Below are 22,434 nucleotides of genomic sequence, written 5' to 3'. Positions count from 1 at the left end.
TGATAAAAATATTAGTTATATATATAATACTAAATACTAAATACAAAACGACTATTTTATTATGTATATATATTTTATTTAATACTTACTTGTGCTTCTGATCGTTGGTCTAATAAAAGTCGTATATTTTTAAGAAAGGTGGGTATTCCAACATAACTTGTCGAATGGTTCCACCTAATTAAATAAATTTTTAGCATACAATTATATTATAAATCTATGTAATAATTGTAAAATCTAATATAAAATTTATCTCGTTATTAGTGGGAATGTATATGGGTGGTTTACTCGAGGACGTAAAAATGGAAAGCGAAACCGTGCCCATGATTATAGTAGTGATAGGCAACCTCTGATTTTTACTTTATTCGGTCGTGTCGCTTCGCACATCTCCTGGTACAATGTTGCTAACACGGCAAACCCCCAACTAAATTTACCAGCTACTCTAAAATCAACGAGTTATAAAAAATTATTAAATAAAAATTAATTAAAATTGCATAAATAAAAAAAAAATCAAATAGTATTGAAAAATTAATTAAAATTATCACTTACCATTGTCATTTGATCGACGGAGATATATTTATTATCGAGATGAATTAATTCTCCGGCCATTACTAACACGATAAAATATTTTTTAATTAAAAAAATTAATTCAAAAAAATTTAAATAGAGCTTTTTTGCAAAAATTAAAGAGAGCTTTGAGAAAATATGATAAAAATTTGAGAGAATTTGGAGAAAATTTAGAAAAAATTATGAGAGGACTTTTGGGTGAAAAAATGAAAGGGGACATTTTATATATATTTTTTTGATCGTTGGAGGTCAAGCAGTTAAGTGACCGTTGGAACAAGGCAAAACGCGTTCTTAGGGGAGTATTTTATCTACGTCAGCATAAAACACGCCTTCAAAGAAGTACTTTGTGCTGACGTGGATAAAACGCTTTCTTAATAATACGTTTTACTGACATATCTCTTGACTTTGCGCTAACGTAGACGTACTTTTAAAAAATTTTAACTTTTCTAATAAATAATTAAAAAATTAGTCTATTTTTATAAATAATTTTAGAAATGGCGTTTTTCACTAAATTACCCAGAAAGGGAGGTAGGGAGTGATATACAAATATAAGAGAAAAATCATAATTGGAAAGTAGGAAGTGATAAAGAAAGAAAGGAATTCTGGAGCTATCGCGGTCGGTTGATTGATGGAAGTGACGCGATGATGTGGCCGTAGAGGGGAAGCCAAAGTAAAAGTGGGGTTAATATCTTGGGTTTTTGGCCAATGACAGTCGTTTACTATCCATTGTACGGAAAGCCATCGTCCACAAAAAAATCCCCAAAATAAGGATTATTTTATTAGAAAAAAAAGTGAAATAGAATAAAGAAAAGGAGTTAAATGTAGTTACTTTGTTTGGTTTGATCAAATCTGCTATTATTGGTGATCAGAGCTGATTTTGGCTATTCCTTTCTCTGCATACAAAAAGGAAAATAAAACGGAGTGTGACTTAATTTCCAAAAACAAAATGTCCGAAGACTGAAGATAAAATATAGAAAGCTTCTCTTTATATGTAGTTCTAAAAAGCAAGGTCGAAGAGGAAACCTTTCCTTTCTTGAGTCAGGTAACAGTCCCAAACCAAAGGGCTTTTGCCTTTCTTTTTTCTCTCTCTTTTATGGTTTTTCAGTTTAAACCTCTGTATTTGGGAGGCTTTTGATTTCTGTCACCGGACCTAACTCCAGCTCCTGAACAAATATATCTCAATAAGGTAAATTTAATGAAAGTAAACCCACCAATCCTACTCCTTTTATGTCTGAGTTTTTAGTTCTGTCAGTTTCTTTCTTCTTTTAGAAACCTGGATCTGAAACATGGGGTCTTTCGCTAGGGCTTCAGCTTAAAATTTCCTCAAATGAACTTGGCACAAAAAGTCAAGAAAACCCACTTTTTCCCTCTTGTTTTTAAGTCATTTTATGTATTATTGTTACTATTTTTTTTCCTCTGAGAGGAGTTTTTTTTATATTGTTATTTTTAAGGTAGAAATGGCCAGGGAGAAGATCAAGATCAAGAAGATCGACAACTTGACGGCTAGGCAAGTGACTTTCTCTAAAAGAAGGCGAGGGCTTTTCAAGAAAGCTGAAGAGCTTTCAGTTCTTTGTGACGCTGAGTTTGCTCTCATTATTTTCTCAGCTACTGGAAAGCTCTTTGAGTTTGCTACCTCCAGGTATATTTTCCATCAACTTCCAATAATACTCTTTCTCTTCTTTTACTTTCTGTCTACTTATATCATAGTTATAGATGGAGAGAGAGCAAAGGGAACTTGTAGTAAGCTTCCGTTGCCATGTCCGGTTTAGATCCTGTGACAGATCTTCCAAAACAAAAATTAAGCCTTTAATGAAAAAGAATAAAAAAAAAAAAGCTAAGTCTTAAACAAACCTGGTAACATGATCTTTGTTTTTGTTCAGATTCCATAGATCGTGGAGGCTATACTACTATACTGATATCTTTTGCATAAAATAGCCACACACTCTCTCTCTCTAAAAAGATACCAATATTTCTTTTTATAATTAAAAAAAATTCTCGATGTCTTTTTGATTTAAATTTTCCTGGCTTTATTCATTAATCGATTGGTTTTAGTTCATAAGTGTTGGATAAATTTGGGCATTTTGCATTTGATCTTCCTATGCCCTTCGGTTACTGATTTATTGGGGTATGAGATCTTTGTTTTTCCATGGTATATGTTGAGAATCTTTACCGACACATTTAGCTAAAGATTATATCCATTTTAAATTTACCCACAAACTTATTATTATTATATTATATTTATATTTTGTTTGGATTTTTATGTTTATTTTTTTATTAAATATTCGTTTCAATATATATTAAAATATGGGGGTGAGGTTTAATCTCCCAAAGTTAGTTGCGTTGGATGTTTTACAATATATTAATCCTCATATGTTATCAGATCTTACCTTTGATTTCAATGTATCCCGACTCATTTTCCAAACTGTTTCTAATCAATGTTATGCAAAGAGCATATATTGGTAAGCAAGCATACAAGTTTTTGCATTAGGTCTAGTTTCTTGCATTACTTACAGAATATTCTATATATTTTCCAAAATCCAGTTCTATCGCGAAATTATATATTAAATCGGGGAGGAACTTAAGTGTCCAAGCTTAAACTTTAGACCTTAACTAAGACTAAACTAAAAGTTAGTTGACAATGTTTAAAGCTTATATTGCGAATAAATTCTACAAATAAGAACCCATTTATCCGGTTAATGTCTAAAAAAGGTTGAGTTCGTAAAAGTCTAATGATATCAGTTCAGGGGACAAATCTTGAAAATGCTAATTTTTGGTTGCCCTTCTTGTGTATTTTTAGTGGGGCTGGAATGGGTTTTAGTTGAGACTTTTCTTTTAGATAATGTTGATATTAGAGCTTGCAAAATGCTATGTTTTGCTTTAATAGGTTGTAGCTAGTACTGAAATCTTTTGGTTTTCAATAAATTATTTGACTTGGCCAAAAAGAAAATACACTTGTTTGTTAATATTGCATATTTGAGTACTCAATTTATTTTTTGAATATTGAAAACTTCATTTTTGAATTTATGGGTTTAGAATATTAATTAAATAGTATTTAGTTATCTATCTCTATTCCTTTTAAGTGAATATTATATACTAATGCTTCTTTTGGTTATTAGTATATTATAATAAGATAAGTAAAAAGTATTTATTACATATATTACAATAGTTAAATTTAAAAACAATAATTAATACAAATTTAAATTTAAAATTAAAAAATTAATAATAACTCTTATAAAAATAAAATATCTTCAAAATAAACAAAAAACTCTTTCCCTTTCCTATAAATAGGTGCATAATAGTTTATTGCTTTTTCTTTTATTTCAGTTTTAAAGTAAAGAGTTTAATTTTTGAAAATCTCAAAATGGAAAAACTTAAATAGAAATTGAACGTAACATTCGAGCATAAATACATGCCGGAATCATTCTTTTAACATTCGAGTTTGAATGTTAAATGTACAAAATGGATTCATGTTTGAGATCCAATATCAACTAATTTTTTCTATTACTAAATAGCTAGTTGCTCTCTTGTTTGTTCTGCTGTGTTTTGTATTCACTTCTGTTGCGGTTCAATTATGTTTTGTTTTGTATTTTTACACACCTGTTACAAATAAAAAGACTGAAGAACTTTAGAAGTTAGATTGTAATTTATTTATTTTATTAAAAAAGTAAATTAATTCATGTATAATTGTTTGGTTATTTTATTCGTCATGTCAGTATCTAATAGTAGAAATGGATAAAATTTTTAATATTAAAGATTAATTTATTTTTTAATTTAACATATAAAAATTAATTTATTATTTTTTAAATAAAAAGTGCAAAATACAATCTAATTTCTCGTGCAGTAGCTTACTTTTACTCTCTGCTAGATCTTTTCATGTATTTGTGCTGCTTCATGCTCATGGACCCTGTTGTTGCTCGCTCCTTTTGGTCATATATTATCATGTCATATAAAGGAAAGAACTTTGATTTTGGGGAAACTTTCTGGTTCCTTGTATTAAAAAAAATCCCTTATTTATTGAGAAAAAAAGAAGAAGCTAGTTGGCTCATCGATAGTAGCAGTAAATGTTTAGGCTTTGCCGCAAGCATCTATGGATTTCCTGTATGCTTTGGACTCTGATTGCCAATTCGAGTTCAATGTTACCGCTCGCAGTAGTAATAGCAGGCATCTTTTACCTTAAACTCTTTTCATTTCTGGTGAATTCCTCACAGGAAGTTTTGCTGAAGAAATAATTTTAAACCGTTCCTTGTTTTAATTTTTTTTTTTTGGCCCGTTGTTTATTTCATATTTATTTTTTTGCTAAGCCAATAAATTTTTTAAGAACCAAAAAGGTTACAAAGCTAGCATAGTGCTAGTGAGACAATGAGCTATAAAATCTCATCACCAAAGCTCCAAAATTTCCGAAGAAAAAGCACCCAAAAATAAAAGCACCGAACCAAAATAACAGAAATTGTGTTGAAATATATATATTTTAAATTTATTTAGGTAGATAAATTTTATTTAGGTAGATAAATTTTATTCATATTTTAAGAATATTATATTTTATCTTTTGTAGTTTATTAGAATAAGAGAAATATTTTCTTTATATTTTAGTAGTTTATTAGAATAAGGAATTATTTTCTCATTTAGGATTAATACTCTTTTCTCTATTTAAGTTCGGTTCTTTAATTAATAAAAGATATATCACTTTTATTAGAAGCTTATTAGAATAAGAGAATTATTTTCTTAATTAGGATTAAGACTCTTTTTCTATTTAATTTTAGTTCTTTAATTAATAAGAATATATCACTTTTATTAGAAGCTTTATTGAAAACTTTCATGGCATCTAAGTTAAGTTAAATTTCTAGTAACATTACCTTCATTGGAGATAAGAGATCTAGCAAACAAACAGAGAAAAAAAGTTTTACCATTGAAACAACAACCGAGAGTACAGTGACTCAAGGGACAGAGTCATCTAACCTTTTTTTCAGATGACATCTCACGGTAAAAATTATCTTAGAATGATTGCACTATATAAAATTAGCAATTGATGAGAATGGCAAGCTAGGTCATTTAATTGGAGAAGTCAAGCAACTATAGGTGGGCGATCTAAAGATGAGTAAGTAGAGGTTAGAAAATTATATAATAATTGCGTGGTAGGTAAACTTTTTTTCTCTTGACTGCTAAATATGTTTGGGATGTTGTGAACGACACCTATTTAGACTTAGAAAATGTTTCATTGATCTTTGAGTTAAAAATAAAACTTTAGAAAGCTAGGTAAGGGAAAAATGAAGTTTTTTTTCATTATAATGAGATAATGTCTTTTTGGCAAGAGTTGAATTAGTGTTATAATGATGAATGTGAGTGTCTTAAAGATGGTGTAAAAGCCATGAAAAAAAGAAGAGAATGAACAAGTTTATTTCTGGCTGGTTTAAATAAAGAATTTGATAAAGTGAGATCTCGGATCTTAGAGAAAAAATCGCTTCCAAAACTTTGTGATATTTTTTCTAAGTTAGAAGAGAGGAGACAAAGAGAAAAGTAATGTTAAGACTAAGGTTTGAAGTTAATGATGATAATTCTGCTCGTCACTATTAAAAATAATGATAGCAAAAAAAAAAAAGTCTTGGTGCGATCACTACAAAAAAAATATTGGCACACTTGAGAAATGTGTTGGAAGCTCCATGTGAAACCGATGAATGGAAGAAAAAAGAGTGGCAATGGTTGTATTTTTCAATGACAATAGTTTCGAATGTATTTTTCTATTCTTAACTCATCTAATACTCCTTCTTCTTTTGCCTAATCAGGTATTGATTTTTTCGTTTTTTCAGTGTTAAATCTTGTAAAACAAACACGTGGATCGTTGATTTTAGAGTTAGTGATCACATGACTAGTAATTTTTTTTTCGAACTTATACACTTTGTGCAGTAAACAAAAAGATCAAAGTAGTAGTTGGGTCGTTCTCAACAATAGTCAGGAAAGGCATTGTTAAAATTTCGTCTTCCTTAGTTTTACATGATATTTTACATTGCCAAATCTAGCTTGTAATCTCATATCAGTCAGTAAATTATCCCAATCCTTGAATTGTCATGTTATATTTACTCATCTATGTGTAAAATTTCAAGACATGATTTCAAGGAGGATGACTGGCAATACTAAAAGATTTGGTGGAATTTACTTTTTTGATGACGACCATTTAAGTCAACCAACAACTATTTTATGTTTAAATTTTATTTCTGATTTTGATAAGGTTATGATTTGACATTATAGGCTTAGACATTAATTTTTACTATTTAAGATATTTGTTACTTAATCTATTAAAAAGTAAAAGTCTATATCTTTGTGAATTTTGCGAATTGGCTAAACATCATCGATAATCCTTTCCATTTCAAAATAATAAAGCATCCAATCTTTTTTCATTAATTCATAGTGATGTTTACAGACCTTCAAGAGTCTTAATTTTTTCAGGAAAACGTTGGTTTGTCACATTTATTGATCATATTCGTATTTGTTGGGTGTTTTTATTAAAGGATAAATTTGAAGTTAAAAATGTGTTTTAATCTTTTTATACTATGGCGAAACATAATTTGGTGTGAAAATAAAATTTTTAGGGAGTGACAGGTGGGAAAATTTTTAGTGACCAATTAGGTGTTTTCTTAACTGAACATGGCATAGTCCACCAAAGTTCTCGTACAAATACACAACAAAATGAGATTGCAAAAAGAAAAAATTGACATCTTTTAGAAGTAGCTAGAGTTTTGATGTTCACTAGATAGATATCACATTATCTTTGGGGTTAAGCCTTGGTAACAACTACATATCTTATTAATAGAATGCATAGTAAAACTCTAAATTATAGAACTCCTTTTTGTCTCTTTAAAGATGACTTTTCTAACTCTAAATTGATCACATATTTATCCTTCTGAGTTTTTAGGTGTAGTGTTTTTGTTCATCTTCATAACCAGGGTAAATTAGATCTTAGAGCAAAAAAATGTGTCTTTGTTCGGTATGTTTCTAATAAAAAGGGTTATAAATGTTATGATCCAATTGATAGGAAGATTATTGTTACCATGGGTGTCACATTTGTTAAAACACAATCTTATTTTGATTCTAATCTTTAGGGAGAGAATTATAGTAAGGAGGATTCTATAATTAATTAAGAAAAGATTAGGAATATACAACGTAGGGATTCTAATAATGGGGAAGGTGAATTTATGATTAACACAGAAATTAATGATGTTAATGTTAATAAAAAGGAGTATGAAGGTGTAGAGTTTGATCATGAGAATAAAGAACAAACAAAGGAGTTAATTGTTTATTTAATAAGAAATTGAAATCAAGAAAGTAGAATTCATTAGATTCATCATCAAGAATTCGATTTGCAAGAGCTTTTCAAAAGTTCAGGTAAAGCTCATAATCTAGCAAATGAATTTTCTAATTTAGATATTCCATTTACTAAAAGAAAAAGAGTTAGAAATATTGTCAAATCTCATGTCTAACTTTGTTTTCTATAAAGTCTTATCTTCGACATTCTTAGCCTTTATTTTGTGTCTCGATACTGTGAAAATATCTAAAAATGTGAAAGATGCTTTACAAGTTCTTGAGTGGAAAGAGGTTATTTTAGAGATGCGTGCTCTTAAAAAAAGTACATGGGAAATAATGGAATTATCCATATGGGAAAAAATAGTGGGTTGTAAACGAGTGTTCACAACTAAATTCAAACCAGATGGATTTTTAGATAGATACAAAGCTCGGTTGGTGGCTACAAGGTACACTTAAACATACGAGATAGATTATCTTGAAACATTTGCTCTGTTAGCCAAATTAAATTTCGTTAGAATTTGTTTATCAATTGTTGTTAATCTTGATTGGTTTTTACAGCAATTAGATGTAAAGAATGCTTTCTTAAATGAGAAACTTGAAGAAAAAGTTTACATGAATCCTTTTCTAAGTTTTGAAGAAAATTTGGAACTTAAGTATGTGAACGCAAGAAATCTTTGTATGGTCTAAAGTAGTCCCTTCGAGCTTGGTTTGAACGGTTCACGGTTCACTCAAGTTGTTAAAAAACAAGGTTATTCACAAGGGCAAGCTGATCACACAATGTTCTATTGACATTCACAAAAAGGTAGAATAACAATTATAATTTATGTTGATGAAATCATTCTTACAAGAGATGATGTGGTTGAAATAATGTGTCTCAAGGAGCATCTAGCATTGGAGTTTGAGATCAAAGACTTGGGTCCTTTGAAATATTTTCTTGGAATGGAAGTTGCTCCGTCAAAGTAAGGTATTGTTCTTTTTTTTTAAAAAAATGTGATTGATTTTTTAAAAGAGTTTGGGATAAGGAGTTGTCATCCAGTTGACACACTAATTGATTCAAATGTAAAATTCGATAATAAAGATCAATTATTTGATAAAGGGTAGTACCAAAGATTAGTTGGTAAGTTAATTTATTTATCACATACAAGGCTAAACATAGCTTCTGCAGTGAGTTTAGTGAGTCAAATTATGCACTCCCCAATGGAGGAATATGAAGAAACAGTGTTTCGGTTTTTAAGATACTTGAAGAGTTCACCTAGAAATGACTTATTCTTTAAGAAATCTGAACAAAGAGGAATTGAAACTTATATAGATGTAGATTGGTTAGGCTTAATAACCGATGGAAGATCTACATCAGGATACTGTACATTTGTTTGAGAAAACTTTGTGACTTGGCGAAGCAAAAAAAATAAAGGGTTGCAAGAAGTAATACAGAGGTTGAATTTAGATTAATGGCTCAAGAAATTTGTGAAATGATATGGTTAAAAATAATTATAAAAGAGTTAGGGAAACTAATAACTTCACCAATGAAGTTGTATCGTGATAGTAAAGCTGTTATTGTCCATTAGTATTGCTCACAACCTAGTCCAGCATGATAGAACTAAACATATTGAGATTGATAGGCACTTTATGAAGGTGAAGATTGAAGAAGACCAAGTGTGCATGCCGTTTGTTCTTTCAATACAATAGATTGTTAACATACACACCAAAAGGCTCTCTAATACAAGCTTTGATTTTCTTATAAGCAAGTTGGGCATGATTGATATATATGTATGAACTTGAAGGAGGGTGTTGAAATATGTATATATTTTAAATTTATTTAAATAGATAAATCTTATATAGGTAGATAAGTTTTATTTATATTCCAGAGAATTATTTTCTCTTATGTTTTAGTTGTTTGTTAAAATAAAAAAATTATTTTCTCAATTAGGATTATTACTTTTTCTCTATTTAAGTTCAGTTCTTTAGTTAATAAAAAATAGAACAGTTTTATTAAAAGCTCTCTTGAATAATTTCACATTGGACATCACCATACTAGACACTTAAAAAGCCAATTAAACACCAAAATGATCACACAAAGATCCTATCAGACTCTATAAAACCATATTCCTCACAGAGGAAATTAAAAATAAGAAGACAATACCAGCCTAGAGAAGGTCAACAAGTGAAATGAAAATCACCAACCAGCCAACAGTGCCTTGCAAAGGGTCCTCAAACATCAACATTTGAATAGTAAGCTTGTAGAAAATCCGTAAATTCGTAAATCCGTAAATCCTTAAATTCATAAATGCTTATATGTTTATTTCATATTTATGATGCTTGCTTCAGGTTTTCACCTGAAGAATACTTTCGTCTAACTAATTTTCACCGTTCTTTTTTCTCTATAAGCATGAAGGACATACTGGGAAGGTATAATCTGCATTCCAACAAATTGGATCAACCAACTCTTGAGCTTCGGGTAATTCAATAAGTCCATGCCCGTTTTTGACACCTATTTGAATGTTGATATAGGGTTATAGAGAAAAGAAATTTGAGTATATTTATGTTGCATGATTAACCATATTCATGCCAATATCATATGTATAAGTTGTTTGTGACCACCTAAACCATTTTTTTTGTCATACCTTCTGAGTGTCTTTTGGAGGCTTCGAATATTTCATGAAGATTAATGCAATTGCTTTCATTAATCATACATATATAGAACACTCATCTTCTAGGTTTCCAATCTTCTTTCTCTCAATTCCCGTGTTTGGCCTAATGACCAAAGGGTGGTTCACTTAAAGAGCTCACTTGGATTTGAGCTTTTGGGAAGTAAATGGTAGGCATTTATTTGGACAGCTCCTTTTGAATGTATTGTGTAAGTGAATACTAATACACTAATTATACAAGACCAAAAAAAAAATCCCTCTTTGCAAAATCTGTTTTTCCTTATCGTATTCCACTTTTGGTATTTGAAGTCTTGCAAATTGAGAATGTATAGCTTTCTATGGTGTTTGCTGTTTTCTTTTAAATTGCAGCTGGAAAGCACTAATGAAATTAGTTTGAGCAAGGAAGTTGCTGACAAAACACATCAAATGAGGTTAGTAATCAGTTATTTGTTGACTGTTGTTGAAGGAAATTTGACATATAAATATAGTCACTTATATATAATAGGCAAATGAGAGGAGAAGATCTTCAAGGATTGAACATTGATGAATTGCAACAACTAGAGAAACTGCTGGAATCAGGACTCACACGAGTTCTTAAGACCAAGGTTCATATATGTTAATTGGCGAAGCAAATTCTTGAATTTTGTCCATTGTAATAACATATTGTATATTCTGTTTTTTCTCTCAGGGTGAACGTATTATGAATGAGATCTCTTCACTTGAAATCGAGGTTAGTACAATGGATTTGATTTTTTTTTCTTAAAATACTTGGTATGATCAAATATATAGAAAAACATAAAAAAAATGAATATACTTGTGTTAAACAAATGCCCGAACTTACCCCTTACTTTTTGTAACATTAATAGCCATATATTTTTCATGAAATATCTTTCTTTGTTCGGAAAGCTTTATTAGCAGCAAAATTATAGGAGTATTCGCCACGATATGCATGTTTAGAAAACAAGTGCCATTTGATCCATGCAAAGAAGGTTGATCTGAATATGGTTTTTGTTCATTATTCGAAGTCATGCATAGAGGTATTAACTAATAAATGATAAAAAGTTGCAATACATTATTGATGGTACGAATGGTCTCTTGTACACAAGAAAGCCTAGAAAATCTCTTATAATAGAGGAAAAATTATTCAAAATCAAAACATTTCAACCAATGAACAAGAAGCCTATAAGTAAGTCTCAAAAATCAAGATAACTGAACCAATAAGACTGCTGAAGAGGAAGACCTAGTTAAATTATGTAGAAGAACAAACTAGATTTTTTTTCATGTGTCAACAACCTTAAGCTTGGGATGATGTTGTAAAGCTTGACGGGGTAACGGTGTGGTGGTGCTATTTTATTTCTGCTATGTTTTTACCTTTGAATGCGAGTGGATTGGGAAAGGTTTTTAGTGTTGAATCATGAGCTAGGTTTTAAAGGTGATTATTGTTGAAATGGATTTTTTTCTTGACGTGAATTTAGAGATGTGGATGACAAGTAGAGTAATTGTTTTTGGGGTGGTATTGTTTTGATTTTGAGCTTTCGGTAGCAGTTGGGAGGTTCAGTGGCTTTTTTGTTCGATTTGTTTGTTAGGGAGAGGATGATTGTGATATAAGGTTCATGGTTTTAGTAAATGTTTGCAACTATGGGGAGTTTTTGATGTACATTTGGCATATTTAATACCTTTAATGCTAGCATGGTTAGAATAAAGATGCACCAAAGAGGGGTTTTCGGTTGTTTTAGGGTTTATTTTGATCTGGTGTAACTTGTTCGTTAGTAGGTGGTGCTTAGGAGCTTCTTGGCTTGTCCTTGTGGTTGGTAGCTTTTAGCTATATGATGTTTCTTCATCTTCTTCTTGGCTTGGTGTGTGTTTTTTGGTGTAGAGTTGCTTTCATCTATTGGAGTTTTAATAAAATTTTATTATGGCTTAGAAAATAAAAACTCCTAAATTGTTAAGAGTTTATAATGGGTGGATTTGGCAACATGAAGTTTAAAGAATAATTGTAAATTTAATTAATTTCGAAAAGAGCTGAACAAAAAACTTGATTAACTAAAAGTTGTCACTATTTATAACGATGAGTTTGTCTTTTAAATTCAATAGTTATGTTATTCATTTGGGTAGTTGTTTTAATGAGAAGGCATGAGACTTTCTATAAATAGAAATGAAATTTCTTTGTTAGATACTAAAAAAAGATATAAACAGATTTTTTCTATTATCTCACCATCCTTCGTATTCTTAGATTGTTTTATAAAAGATTTATGCATTAACTTTTTATAGAAATTTATTTCTTTGTTATGCTTTTTTTAATATATAGTGGATTGTTTTCGTCATTGCAAAACGTAGATAATTATTAGGCTTCATTGTATCCTCAAGGTTCATTTTTCAGTGATTCTTTTGTACACCATAATATAGGTAGAGGTGAATAGAATCTTAACGAAAGTGACATTGATACACGTCTTGAAGCCTTTATTAATATCTTAAAGTTTATTTTTATCCCCCTCACATCAACAATTTTAAGGTTTTATTTTAACAATTTATGAGAAATTAAATGTGTTTGTTCACCATGCATTCACATGCCACTACAATCATGGTAATACGAGGATGACTATCAGTAAGGGGACAACACTGAGGTTGATTTAACTATTGATTTAGAAGAAATCCTTATAGAAATAAGAGGTACATTAAATTTTTGGTTTACTATTATTGCATAAATTAAGTTTCATGGTTATGTTCTATTGAGATTAATCTTATTATGAAAAAAGTATAAGTGTCTCATGGATTAGTTTTTGATAAAGTTAAATGCTAATTTATCATATGCATTGGAACATCCCAAGGTCTGATTAGACGATCGATCAATGGGGATGTAACTCGAAACTAAATTTTAACTTGAAGGGTTATCGTATTCAAAACAGCTTGTAGAATATCATCTAGTATCCACAATTCAATAAAGGCTAGCCAAAATAAATTTCATATATTAAAGTGAGATGTAAAAAAACCCATCTTTTACATCATCCATGACATTAAAATTTATACATCATTTTCATGGTTAAAAAACATAACAAGTATGAGCATAAGAACTCGAGTCTATAGGTTGTCCCAATATGTACATGCTACAAGCGAAAGAAAATAGACTTACATCAGGTCTAAGGTGTAACACCCTTAGCTCGTGTCTGATCGCCGGTATAGGCTATGAGGTATTACCAAGCTAAACATTTAATTTCAATCACATAATCTACCAACACAAGTATAAATCGAACTGAATACATACAGATTTATAATTCATAAGTGCCATTTTCATACGGTCAAGATGTTTACAATTTCAAAACATATTTTTGTCAACAGTCCAACCTATACATGCCATATCGAGTCTAAAATATAACTGTACCAAAAAGATCGATAGTATGAAGAACTGCTGACAATCCCCGAGTCGATAGCCAAAATCAACAATCTATAAAACAAAGAAATAAGAAACAGAGTAAGCTTTCGAGGCTTAGTAAGTTTTAAGCAATTCATACTATTAAGGCTTATCATTAAAATTGAACATTGAGTATCACAAAACTTGTATTTTAATTGTAATTCACTTGACCAAATATACCAGTACATTAGTTACAAAACCCCTTGGCCGAATATGTATGTATGTATGTATACACAAGACTTCTTGCACATATTTCATTATTTACATAGATTATACTAATACCTTTAATCACGTTCTTTAATATGGTGATTTACATTAACCAATTATATTATTGTCTTATCCTCAAATATCGAATTCATTCACACACATATATATATATTTCGTGCCTTGATGCTATTAAATCACTTAAAAAAAATCAATTCAAATATAAGCACATAGCATGAACCTTAACATGTAAAACATATAATACTTACGCAACGATGTTTACCACTGATATTCGAAATCGAAATCTTATTTAACTTACTAGCATCGGTTCTGTCAAATCTTAGAGCTCGAAATACATTACTAGCGTAAGCCTGCTGGTCTTTAACCCAGATATTTTTCCAGCACGTAGCTTGCGGACCTTAAGTCCGGATATATTTCTAGCATATAGCCTGCGGATCTCATGTTCGGATATTTTTACAGCATATAGCCTGCGGATCTCATGTTCGGATATTTTTTCAGCATATAGCCTGCGGACCTCATGTTCGGATATTTTCAATCTCATACACATTTGATCATAACACATGACAGTCATCTTATCACTTAATAGTCGTATATTACATTTGAATATAAACTCGATACGCACATCATCATTTACATTTCAGCTCAATGGTTATATCTTATATCACTCATTTTATTCATCATTTAATCTTAAATTCAAAGTGGCCATCAAACTATAAGTCATATACATGCATTATCTATTATACATCTTAATTCAAGTGCAAGCCAAAGGTCACAATTTACCTACTATACTCTTATAGTGGCATCGTCAATTATAAATTAGAGGAAACTACTTAAAACTTACCTTGGATATATTTGAACGGTTGCGAAATGGCTACTCGGTTACTTTCTCTTTTCCCTTATTCGAAATTGTCCCATTGTGCTCTTGAGCTTTAATTCAACAAATTTTAAACTAATCATTAATCGACTATTCAAATATTATTTTCAGAATATAATACATAAATATTCGACTTTCACACATACAAATTATAGTAAGCTTATAAAAAATCAATAAGCAATTCATTAGCAAATTTTTATCAATGTTTACAATATAATCACAATTTCACTATAAGTTGACTTCCTGAGCAACAGTCACTAAATTATTTATAACTAGAGCTACGAAACTCCAAATCAATTGCCGTAAATTTTCTTTGAAAATAGACTCATTTATCTTTTATCCATAAAATTTTCATAATTTTTAGTTTAGCCAATCAATACCAGATTTTTCTTAAAATTTTTCTTGTTTCACTGTTTGACTAATCTGACCACTCTTCACTACGAAATAAATTTTTCATTGTACAGAATTAAAAACATGTCATTGTTTATTTCATTTGAAACTAGACTCATTAAGGAGTCTAAGCATATAAATTTCATCATTTGACTATTTTTATACGTTTTATAGTGATTTTATAAAAACAGAATAGGGGATTTAGAAGTCATTTTGACTCTGTCCCACATTACTTCAAGTATCTCATTATCGACAATTCTTTTGCTTTTATAGTTTCTTTTATAAGAAACTGGACTCATCAAGCTTTAATTACATAATTTATTCAGCTTCTAACTCAACTCTCACAATTTATAGTGATTTTCCAAAATCACTTTACTGCTGCTGTCCCAAAGAGATTATTACCAATTCACTCTTTTACACATTCTTTGTATACATATTAATTAAACATGTATATCACTAAATCAAATTCATCATATATATTTCTATAATTTCACTTAAGCATAATATCAATACAACACATCGTGCTCATTTAAACACAACATTATAACCGAATATCCATCTACTAAGCATTTTAACAAATTTTTCTTCAACTATCCACACATTCGGCAATGACATAGGTAATCTAGAAAACTTTAATTTACTAGTAATTATTCACAACACTTATAGGCATCCATTCCAATCCATCACTTTAAACACAAGCATAACTCAACTATTATAAATGCTCACATTTGGCATTTTCACCAATGCAAAAGTCGATTTTTTTCTATCATTCAAAATTATCTATATGAACATTAAATTAGTTCCAACATCACCTATTCCTAATTATTCCTTAATTCATAAAGGCAACAAACATCCCCTTAAACCTCTTCTATAACCGAATACTCATTTTACTACCAAACTCAAAATTTTGACATGGGCAAGTAAGGGACTTGTAACTAGCTTAATATATGCAAAAGAATTCAAAAACTAACATGGATTTCATACCTTAATCAAGACTAGAAAGGAGTAGCCGAGTGCTTGTTTCCCCCTCCCTTCTCTTCTTAGAATTTTCGGCCAAAGATATCAAAAGATGAACATTTTATTTCTTTTCTTTATTTTATTCATTTAATTAATTTAACACACATTTTTTTATTATATAAATTAAGCCATTACTATATTATAATATTATTACATAACACATATTGCTTATCATCATTACCATGGCCGGCCACTACTATCAAAGTGGGGAAATTGACATGCAAGTTCACCTTTTTTATTACATGCATTAATAGACCATTTTAAAATTAACCTATCACATTTTAAAAATGTCACACATAAGTCCTATTTAATAAATTTCACATACAAATGACAATTAAAACATGAAATTTTTACACATGCATGTACACATACAATAAGCATAGAATATAACAATTAATTATTTTTGTGACTCGATTTTGTGGTCCCGAAATCACTTTCCGACTAAAGTCAAATTAGGGCTGTCACATGAGGATTCTGGCTTAGTCCCTTTTTTGTGTTCCAAAACAGCTTATATACTTGAAAAGAAAAACAAATGAGCGAAAGTAAGTTTAGGATGAGCTTAGTGAGTTCGTTAACGTAACTTGCGTCAGATGATTTTATAGTATGATTACTCCATTGCATTGGCCAATCCATGTATATGTTGCACATGGACATGTTTGCGTATTGGTACAACTCATATGTTGGCACAACTCGTGCCTTGACACATTTCGCACTTTTTCGCAACTCTCACAATGATGCATTTAGCATGTTAGCATAACTCGCATGGGATTTAACTTGTACTTATACGCAGTTTGCGCAACCAACAACTTGCACTATAAAATAAGTTCATATGGCATATGACTCGCACATTTAAACAACTTTTATGATACGAATCACCCATAAAGCTTGCCTGGAATAATTCACTCATAAAGACAACTAATACGTTAGACAGTTCAAGTATGAATATATGCAGCATGCATACAATAAACTTTGCTTAAATAGATAGTTCGCTTTCACTTTCTGTAAACATATGTACTACGGAAAGTCTAGATGGATTGCCCCATCGCAGACTTATACAAGATGTAAAATCTTTGCGAAAGTATACTTGGTTACCACACTCCAGACACATGCCTATGAATTCACACTTATTGCTTCATGTGGACTCGTACTTGCGGGCTTATAACTGCGTATTCATATCAACGGACTCATACTTGAGCTCTTATATACAAATTCATACTTACATATAGTTCTTTCGAACTCATGCTTGATGGATAGTCCTAGTAGATTCGTGCTTGGAAGACTTAGACACTCAGACTCGCACTTGGCAGATTTATTTTTGCAAACTATTGGCGGATTTATTTTTGCAAACTTTCATATAGCGGAGTATAAGTGGATCAACTTATCCTTGAACTTGAGGGCAAGTCCTACAGTCTGTTTTAACTTCTAATATAGTCTTTACAGACCGATACTTGAAAGATATTCCTTACGGACTCATGCTTGGATAATAATCCACGTGAATTCATGTTTGAATGATGGTCTTTGTGGACTCTTTACTTGAAAGATAATCCATGCAGACTCTTACTTGAAAGATAGTCTTCTTGAATTCTTAAACTTGAAATATGAATATGCGGTCAGTAGATTGTCATAGCTTAAATCATAGGTAAATTCAACGGATTGTCATACATATAGATTCATATGGAAGATTCATTGATGCGAACTCATAAATGGCAGACTCATACATATAGATCCATAGGTAGATACTTATATATAGATGTGGATTCATTTATGTGAATTGTTCTGTGGACTTTCACATGGAGAATTTCCACGAATAACCTTGTTATGAAGCTTAGAGAACAAGTCTAACGGGCTATCGTAACTTGAATCATTAGATAAGTCTAGCGGATTGCCTTACCTTGTGTGTGCCTATGGCCATGGGACTTGCATACATACATGAGACTTAGAGCCTTAGACTTCGCAGAGTCTCATACTTGGGAAGAACCCTAGTAGGGTCATCATATACTTGTGTGTATAAATTTCCTTATAGACCAACTAAATCTCTACAACACCAAATATCATACATACGTATTCTTCGTACCCTTCAATCGAACCTCCACAAAGTCAGTTAACATGTGGCATAAAGTGCGCAACATGACATCTCTTTATTCTTTCATCCCTAATCATCACGTACCTCCCAAACTCTATATATAATTCATTTTATCCATAAAACACTTTATCAAACATCTCACAAAATCACACATTCAACTAATTATATAGTTTGCTAGCACAAAATAAAAGACACCAACATTTTACCACAATCGCTAAAACACATTACAACCCAATGGACTGTTGAACAACACAACATAATTAGTAGTAATTTACCTACTAAATATCTCCTTAATACCACAAGCTTATGCTCGCAACCAGACACGCATATGCATACCAACATTTAACATACATCATCTTACAACAAAGCCACAGCTTGACATTAGTAGAACATGCAACATAATTTTACAAGAATCACAATCCAAATCACGCACTGAAACATGCAAGGCGAAAATTGAAGGTCTGAGTTTAGGGATTCACGAGCTGAATACCAGAAGGCTGTGTCCTCTTCAACTATTTAATTTTTTTATGATGCTTGGACCTCTTCACTTCCTTCGTAAAGAAATCATCTGAATTCAAACAAAACAGAAGCATTCACGAGCATCAAAACCAAAATAAAATAAAATGTAGAAAAATTTTAAAGCTAGTTAAAGCTTGGTTTCTTACAATCCACCGGTTTGGATTTTACAGAGAATCCAAAAGTTTTCTTTTCCATTTTCTTTCTATCCAAAGATACGGAAGGGTTTAAAAACTTACCAGCTTGTAATTGTTGCAAATACTCAACTAAATCACTAGTCTTTTCACAAAATGCAAATGCGATTTCATCTTCTCCTTCCCATCGTTTGAGTAATCGAGAGAGAACACTAAAAAATAACCCCTAGAAAAGAAAAGAACCCAATAAAAGACATCATTTACCTCGATTTATATTGACCTTCTTTGCATGCCATCCATTCTAATTTATTGTTTTAGAACCTACAAACATGATCATTGTGTCCTCCACTACTAACTGTGTAGTTCCAATTTAACTATTTAGTTCCATTGCAATTATTCCCTAATCAGCCATATAAGTATTCCATAATTACTCTAAAGCGCATTGCAGTCCAAATATTTTTAACTTGGTACTAAATACTTGTCTTAGGGGTGGTTTAAAAAGTTTAAAAATAACCTAGGGACTTCAATTCAAATATAGCTAAACTTTATTTCTAGATTTGAGTACATGCATAGTTACCATTGGTTATTTTTACAATCATGAAAAGGAGAAAAAAAAGAAGTTATTGAAATTTTTAAGCAATGTAAGGAATAATGTTTCAATTGTTGCCTTAAGCCGAAAACATATGTTTATTTGATGATTTCAAAACTAAATTCTATTTGGTAAACTTCTTCAGAAAGGCACTTATGTACTTAATGGTACATTATATATATGTTTGGTTGGAGTTGAATTAATTTAATTCATTCCATCCAAATTGTGAGTGAAATTTTTAGTATAAAAGTATTTCTTTCTTTTTATGATATATATTTTAATTTGAGACGTGAAATCATTTTTTATTTAAATCATGATATTAGTAACTAGCATTTTGATGATATTGGTGAGACATTTTCATTTCTAAAATCAAAAGTTTGTAGATCATATAATTTAAATAATTTTGGTTATTTTTGTTAAATAACCTTAAACTAGACGAGTTTTATATATGATTACATATTTTTATTCTATGTTACAAAGTTTGGATTAGAAGCGGTTTTGACTTGAAATGAAATAAATTACATGCATATGTATGGTTAAATTTTCTAATCAATGTAGAATAGTGAAAAACATTCTTATATAGTAATATCACTATTCGGCATGAAATCTTCTAGTGATAATATAATGTGATAATCATATATTTAAAATTGAGATCATACCATGGACATTTACAATGGTGCATGTGATTTTTTATATATGGTTTGGATATGATTTATAATCTCGTGGTTTTATAAAATTTTAAGATGTAAATTTTGAAATTTACTTTAGAAGGCATGAATCAAAGATCTCATGAATGTGAAAATAATAATATAAATGTTATTTGACCCATTTAGGTGATAGATATGATTTTGATCATAATTAGAAAATAATTGACAATTTTCATGATGAAGGGTGAATAAATGTGTAATTTTATATTCACTTATTGGACAATTGATGGTCTAATAATATAAATATATATGTTGCACCTAAATATATGGTCTATTAAGAAAAATGTTATTTGACTATGAATGCAATAAAGTTCTAAAGTCATATACTGACTTTGAAAAGAAACTATGACAAATGACAAATATTTTTAGTTTCATCAAAGGGATTCGAGACCTCTTTATGACAACTTGGTGAAAAGGACATGATGTATTGTTTCATATATTTGGTGATTGTGAAATTAATTTTTTTTTGGATATCAATAAATAAATAAAGTAGCCAAATATAAAATTGTCATTATAAGAAAAGATAAAGTGATCACTGTAATTTAACAGTAGTAGAAGAGATATTCTTGGTTGCATTTTTTTGCGAAAGAATAGGTAATTGAACATCAAGATGATGGTCTTGTGAATTTCTAGACACAAATAAAGTTTCAGCATGTGGTACAGATAATTGATATAATTATGTTGAAATTTTAGAAATTTAGGGATGAATTACAAGCTTATAATATTTGACTCACCCATGATGGAAACTTAACGCTTAGTATAATGTCAAGTCTTAAGTTTAATGAGACAATACATCATTAGTAGGCGACTACTAGCACTATAAAATAATATATAATATATCATCCGAAGTTAAAAAATTTTAGGTACATGTAATGATAAAGAAATGGTGAGAGTATTATACTCTTAATAGATGCATAACATAATGATGTTGGATTGTTATAATTACAAGAACACTTTTGATGAAATCTACCTGTGTGAGTGCGTGTATACTTCTAAAAGCTCAAGGGTCTGACTCTAACAACACTTATGAAAAGAGGTTACAGAGACATGGTCATAATAATGTCTTTGGATATTGTGTATTGATTGGTGTTGGAATTGTTTTGTGAGATGTGCTCGATTAATCAAATGGAAGAGCTGATTCAAAGTATTGTCTATAATGCAATTTCAATTAACTTTAATGTTTTCGCTAAGTGAAGATTTAATCATAAGACGCCTTCATTTATGCAAAATTTTCAAGATTATCAAAATCTAAAACATTTTGAAAATGAGAGAGATTGTTGGAACAATTTCAAAATATTTATAATGTTTTAATGGTTATAATTGTAAAATTAAAAGTGATTTAAAAATTATGTCACTTGATTATTAACCAAAAGTTACTATTTATAGTGATAAGTTGTCTCTTAAATTCAAAATTATGTTACTTGATTATTAACAAATAGTTATAATTATTTAAATAAATATCTATTGAATAATTATATTTATTGCTAAAGATATGACTATCTATTTGGGTAGTTATATCTCTATGAAAAGACATGTGACTTATAAATAAGAGTGAAATTTTATTTGTATGAAACATTAAAAAATCACGAAACAAATTTTATTTTTATTTTTCCATTTTTATATTTTTATATTATTTTATAAAAAAATTGCAATAATTTTTTTATAAAATTGATATATTTGCTATGCTTTAGTAAGTATTTAGTGGATTATTTCCGTCAGTGCAAAACATAGCCAATCATTGGGTTTTATTTTATCCTTGTGGTACATATGTTAGTAATTCTTTTACACACCATAATGTAGTTGGGGGTGAATAGAACTTTAAAAAAAGTGACATTGATACACGCTTTGAAGCTTTGGTTAATTTTTCAAAGTTTATTTTTATCCTTACACACCAACATGGCCAAAGAACTAAATGAAGTCAAAAGTGGATGTATGATTTTGTTATATCACTTGTTGAGTCCACATTAGAGTAAATAAAAATCAAG

General features: G+C 30.1%; 1 protein-coding gene across 7 annotated transcripts in view; it reads left to right on the top strand.

The window, feature by feature from the left end:
* Positions 1-1,317: 1,317 nt before the first annotated feature.
* LOC108482106 (MADS-box protein AGL24-like) overlaps positions 1,318-22,434 on the top strand; it is a 32,894-nt gene continuing 11,777 nt past the window's right edge. Inside the window, exons 1-7 of one of the 7 annotated variants that reach the window (XM_053029358.1) lie at positions 1,318-1,606; positions 1,725-1,750; positions 2,016-2,203; positions 10,246-10,315; positions 10,875-10,936; positions 11,011-11,110; positions 11,194-11,235. In XM_053029358.1, coding sequence (XP_052885318.1) covers positions 2,022-2,203; positions 10,246-10,315; positions 10,875-10,936; positions 11,011-11,110; positions 11,194-11,235 — 456 coding nt within the window. In that variant the 5' untranslated portion in view covers positions 1,318-1,606; positions 1,725-1,750; positions 2,016-2,021. Of the gene's footprint in view, positions 1,751-2,015; positions 2,204-10,245; positions 10,316-10,874; positions 10,937-11,010; positions 11,111-11,193; positions 11,236-22,434 lie in introns of all 7 variants that reach the window. The other 6 variants (XM_053029353.1, XM_053029355.1, XM_053029351.1 and 3 more) reach the window with 6 other exon arrangements.

This window comes from Gossypium arboreum, chromosome 1, assembly GCF_025698485.1.
Source record: "Gossypium arboreum isolate Shixiya-1 chromosome 1, ASM2569848v2, whole genome shotgun sequence".
NCBI lineage: Eukaryota > Viridiplantae > Streptophyta > Magnoliopsida > Malvales > Malvaceae > Gossypium > Gossypium arboreum.
The sequence above is the reverse complement of the archived record's forward strand: the minus strand, read 5'-3'. Positions and strand labels throughout refer to the sequence as shown.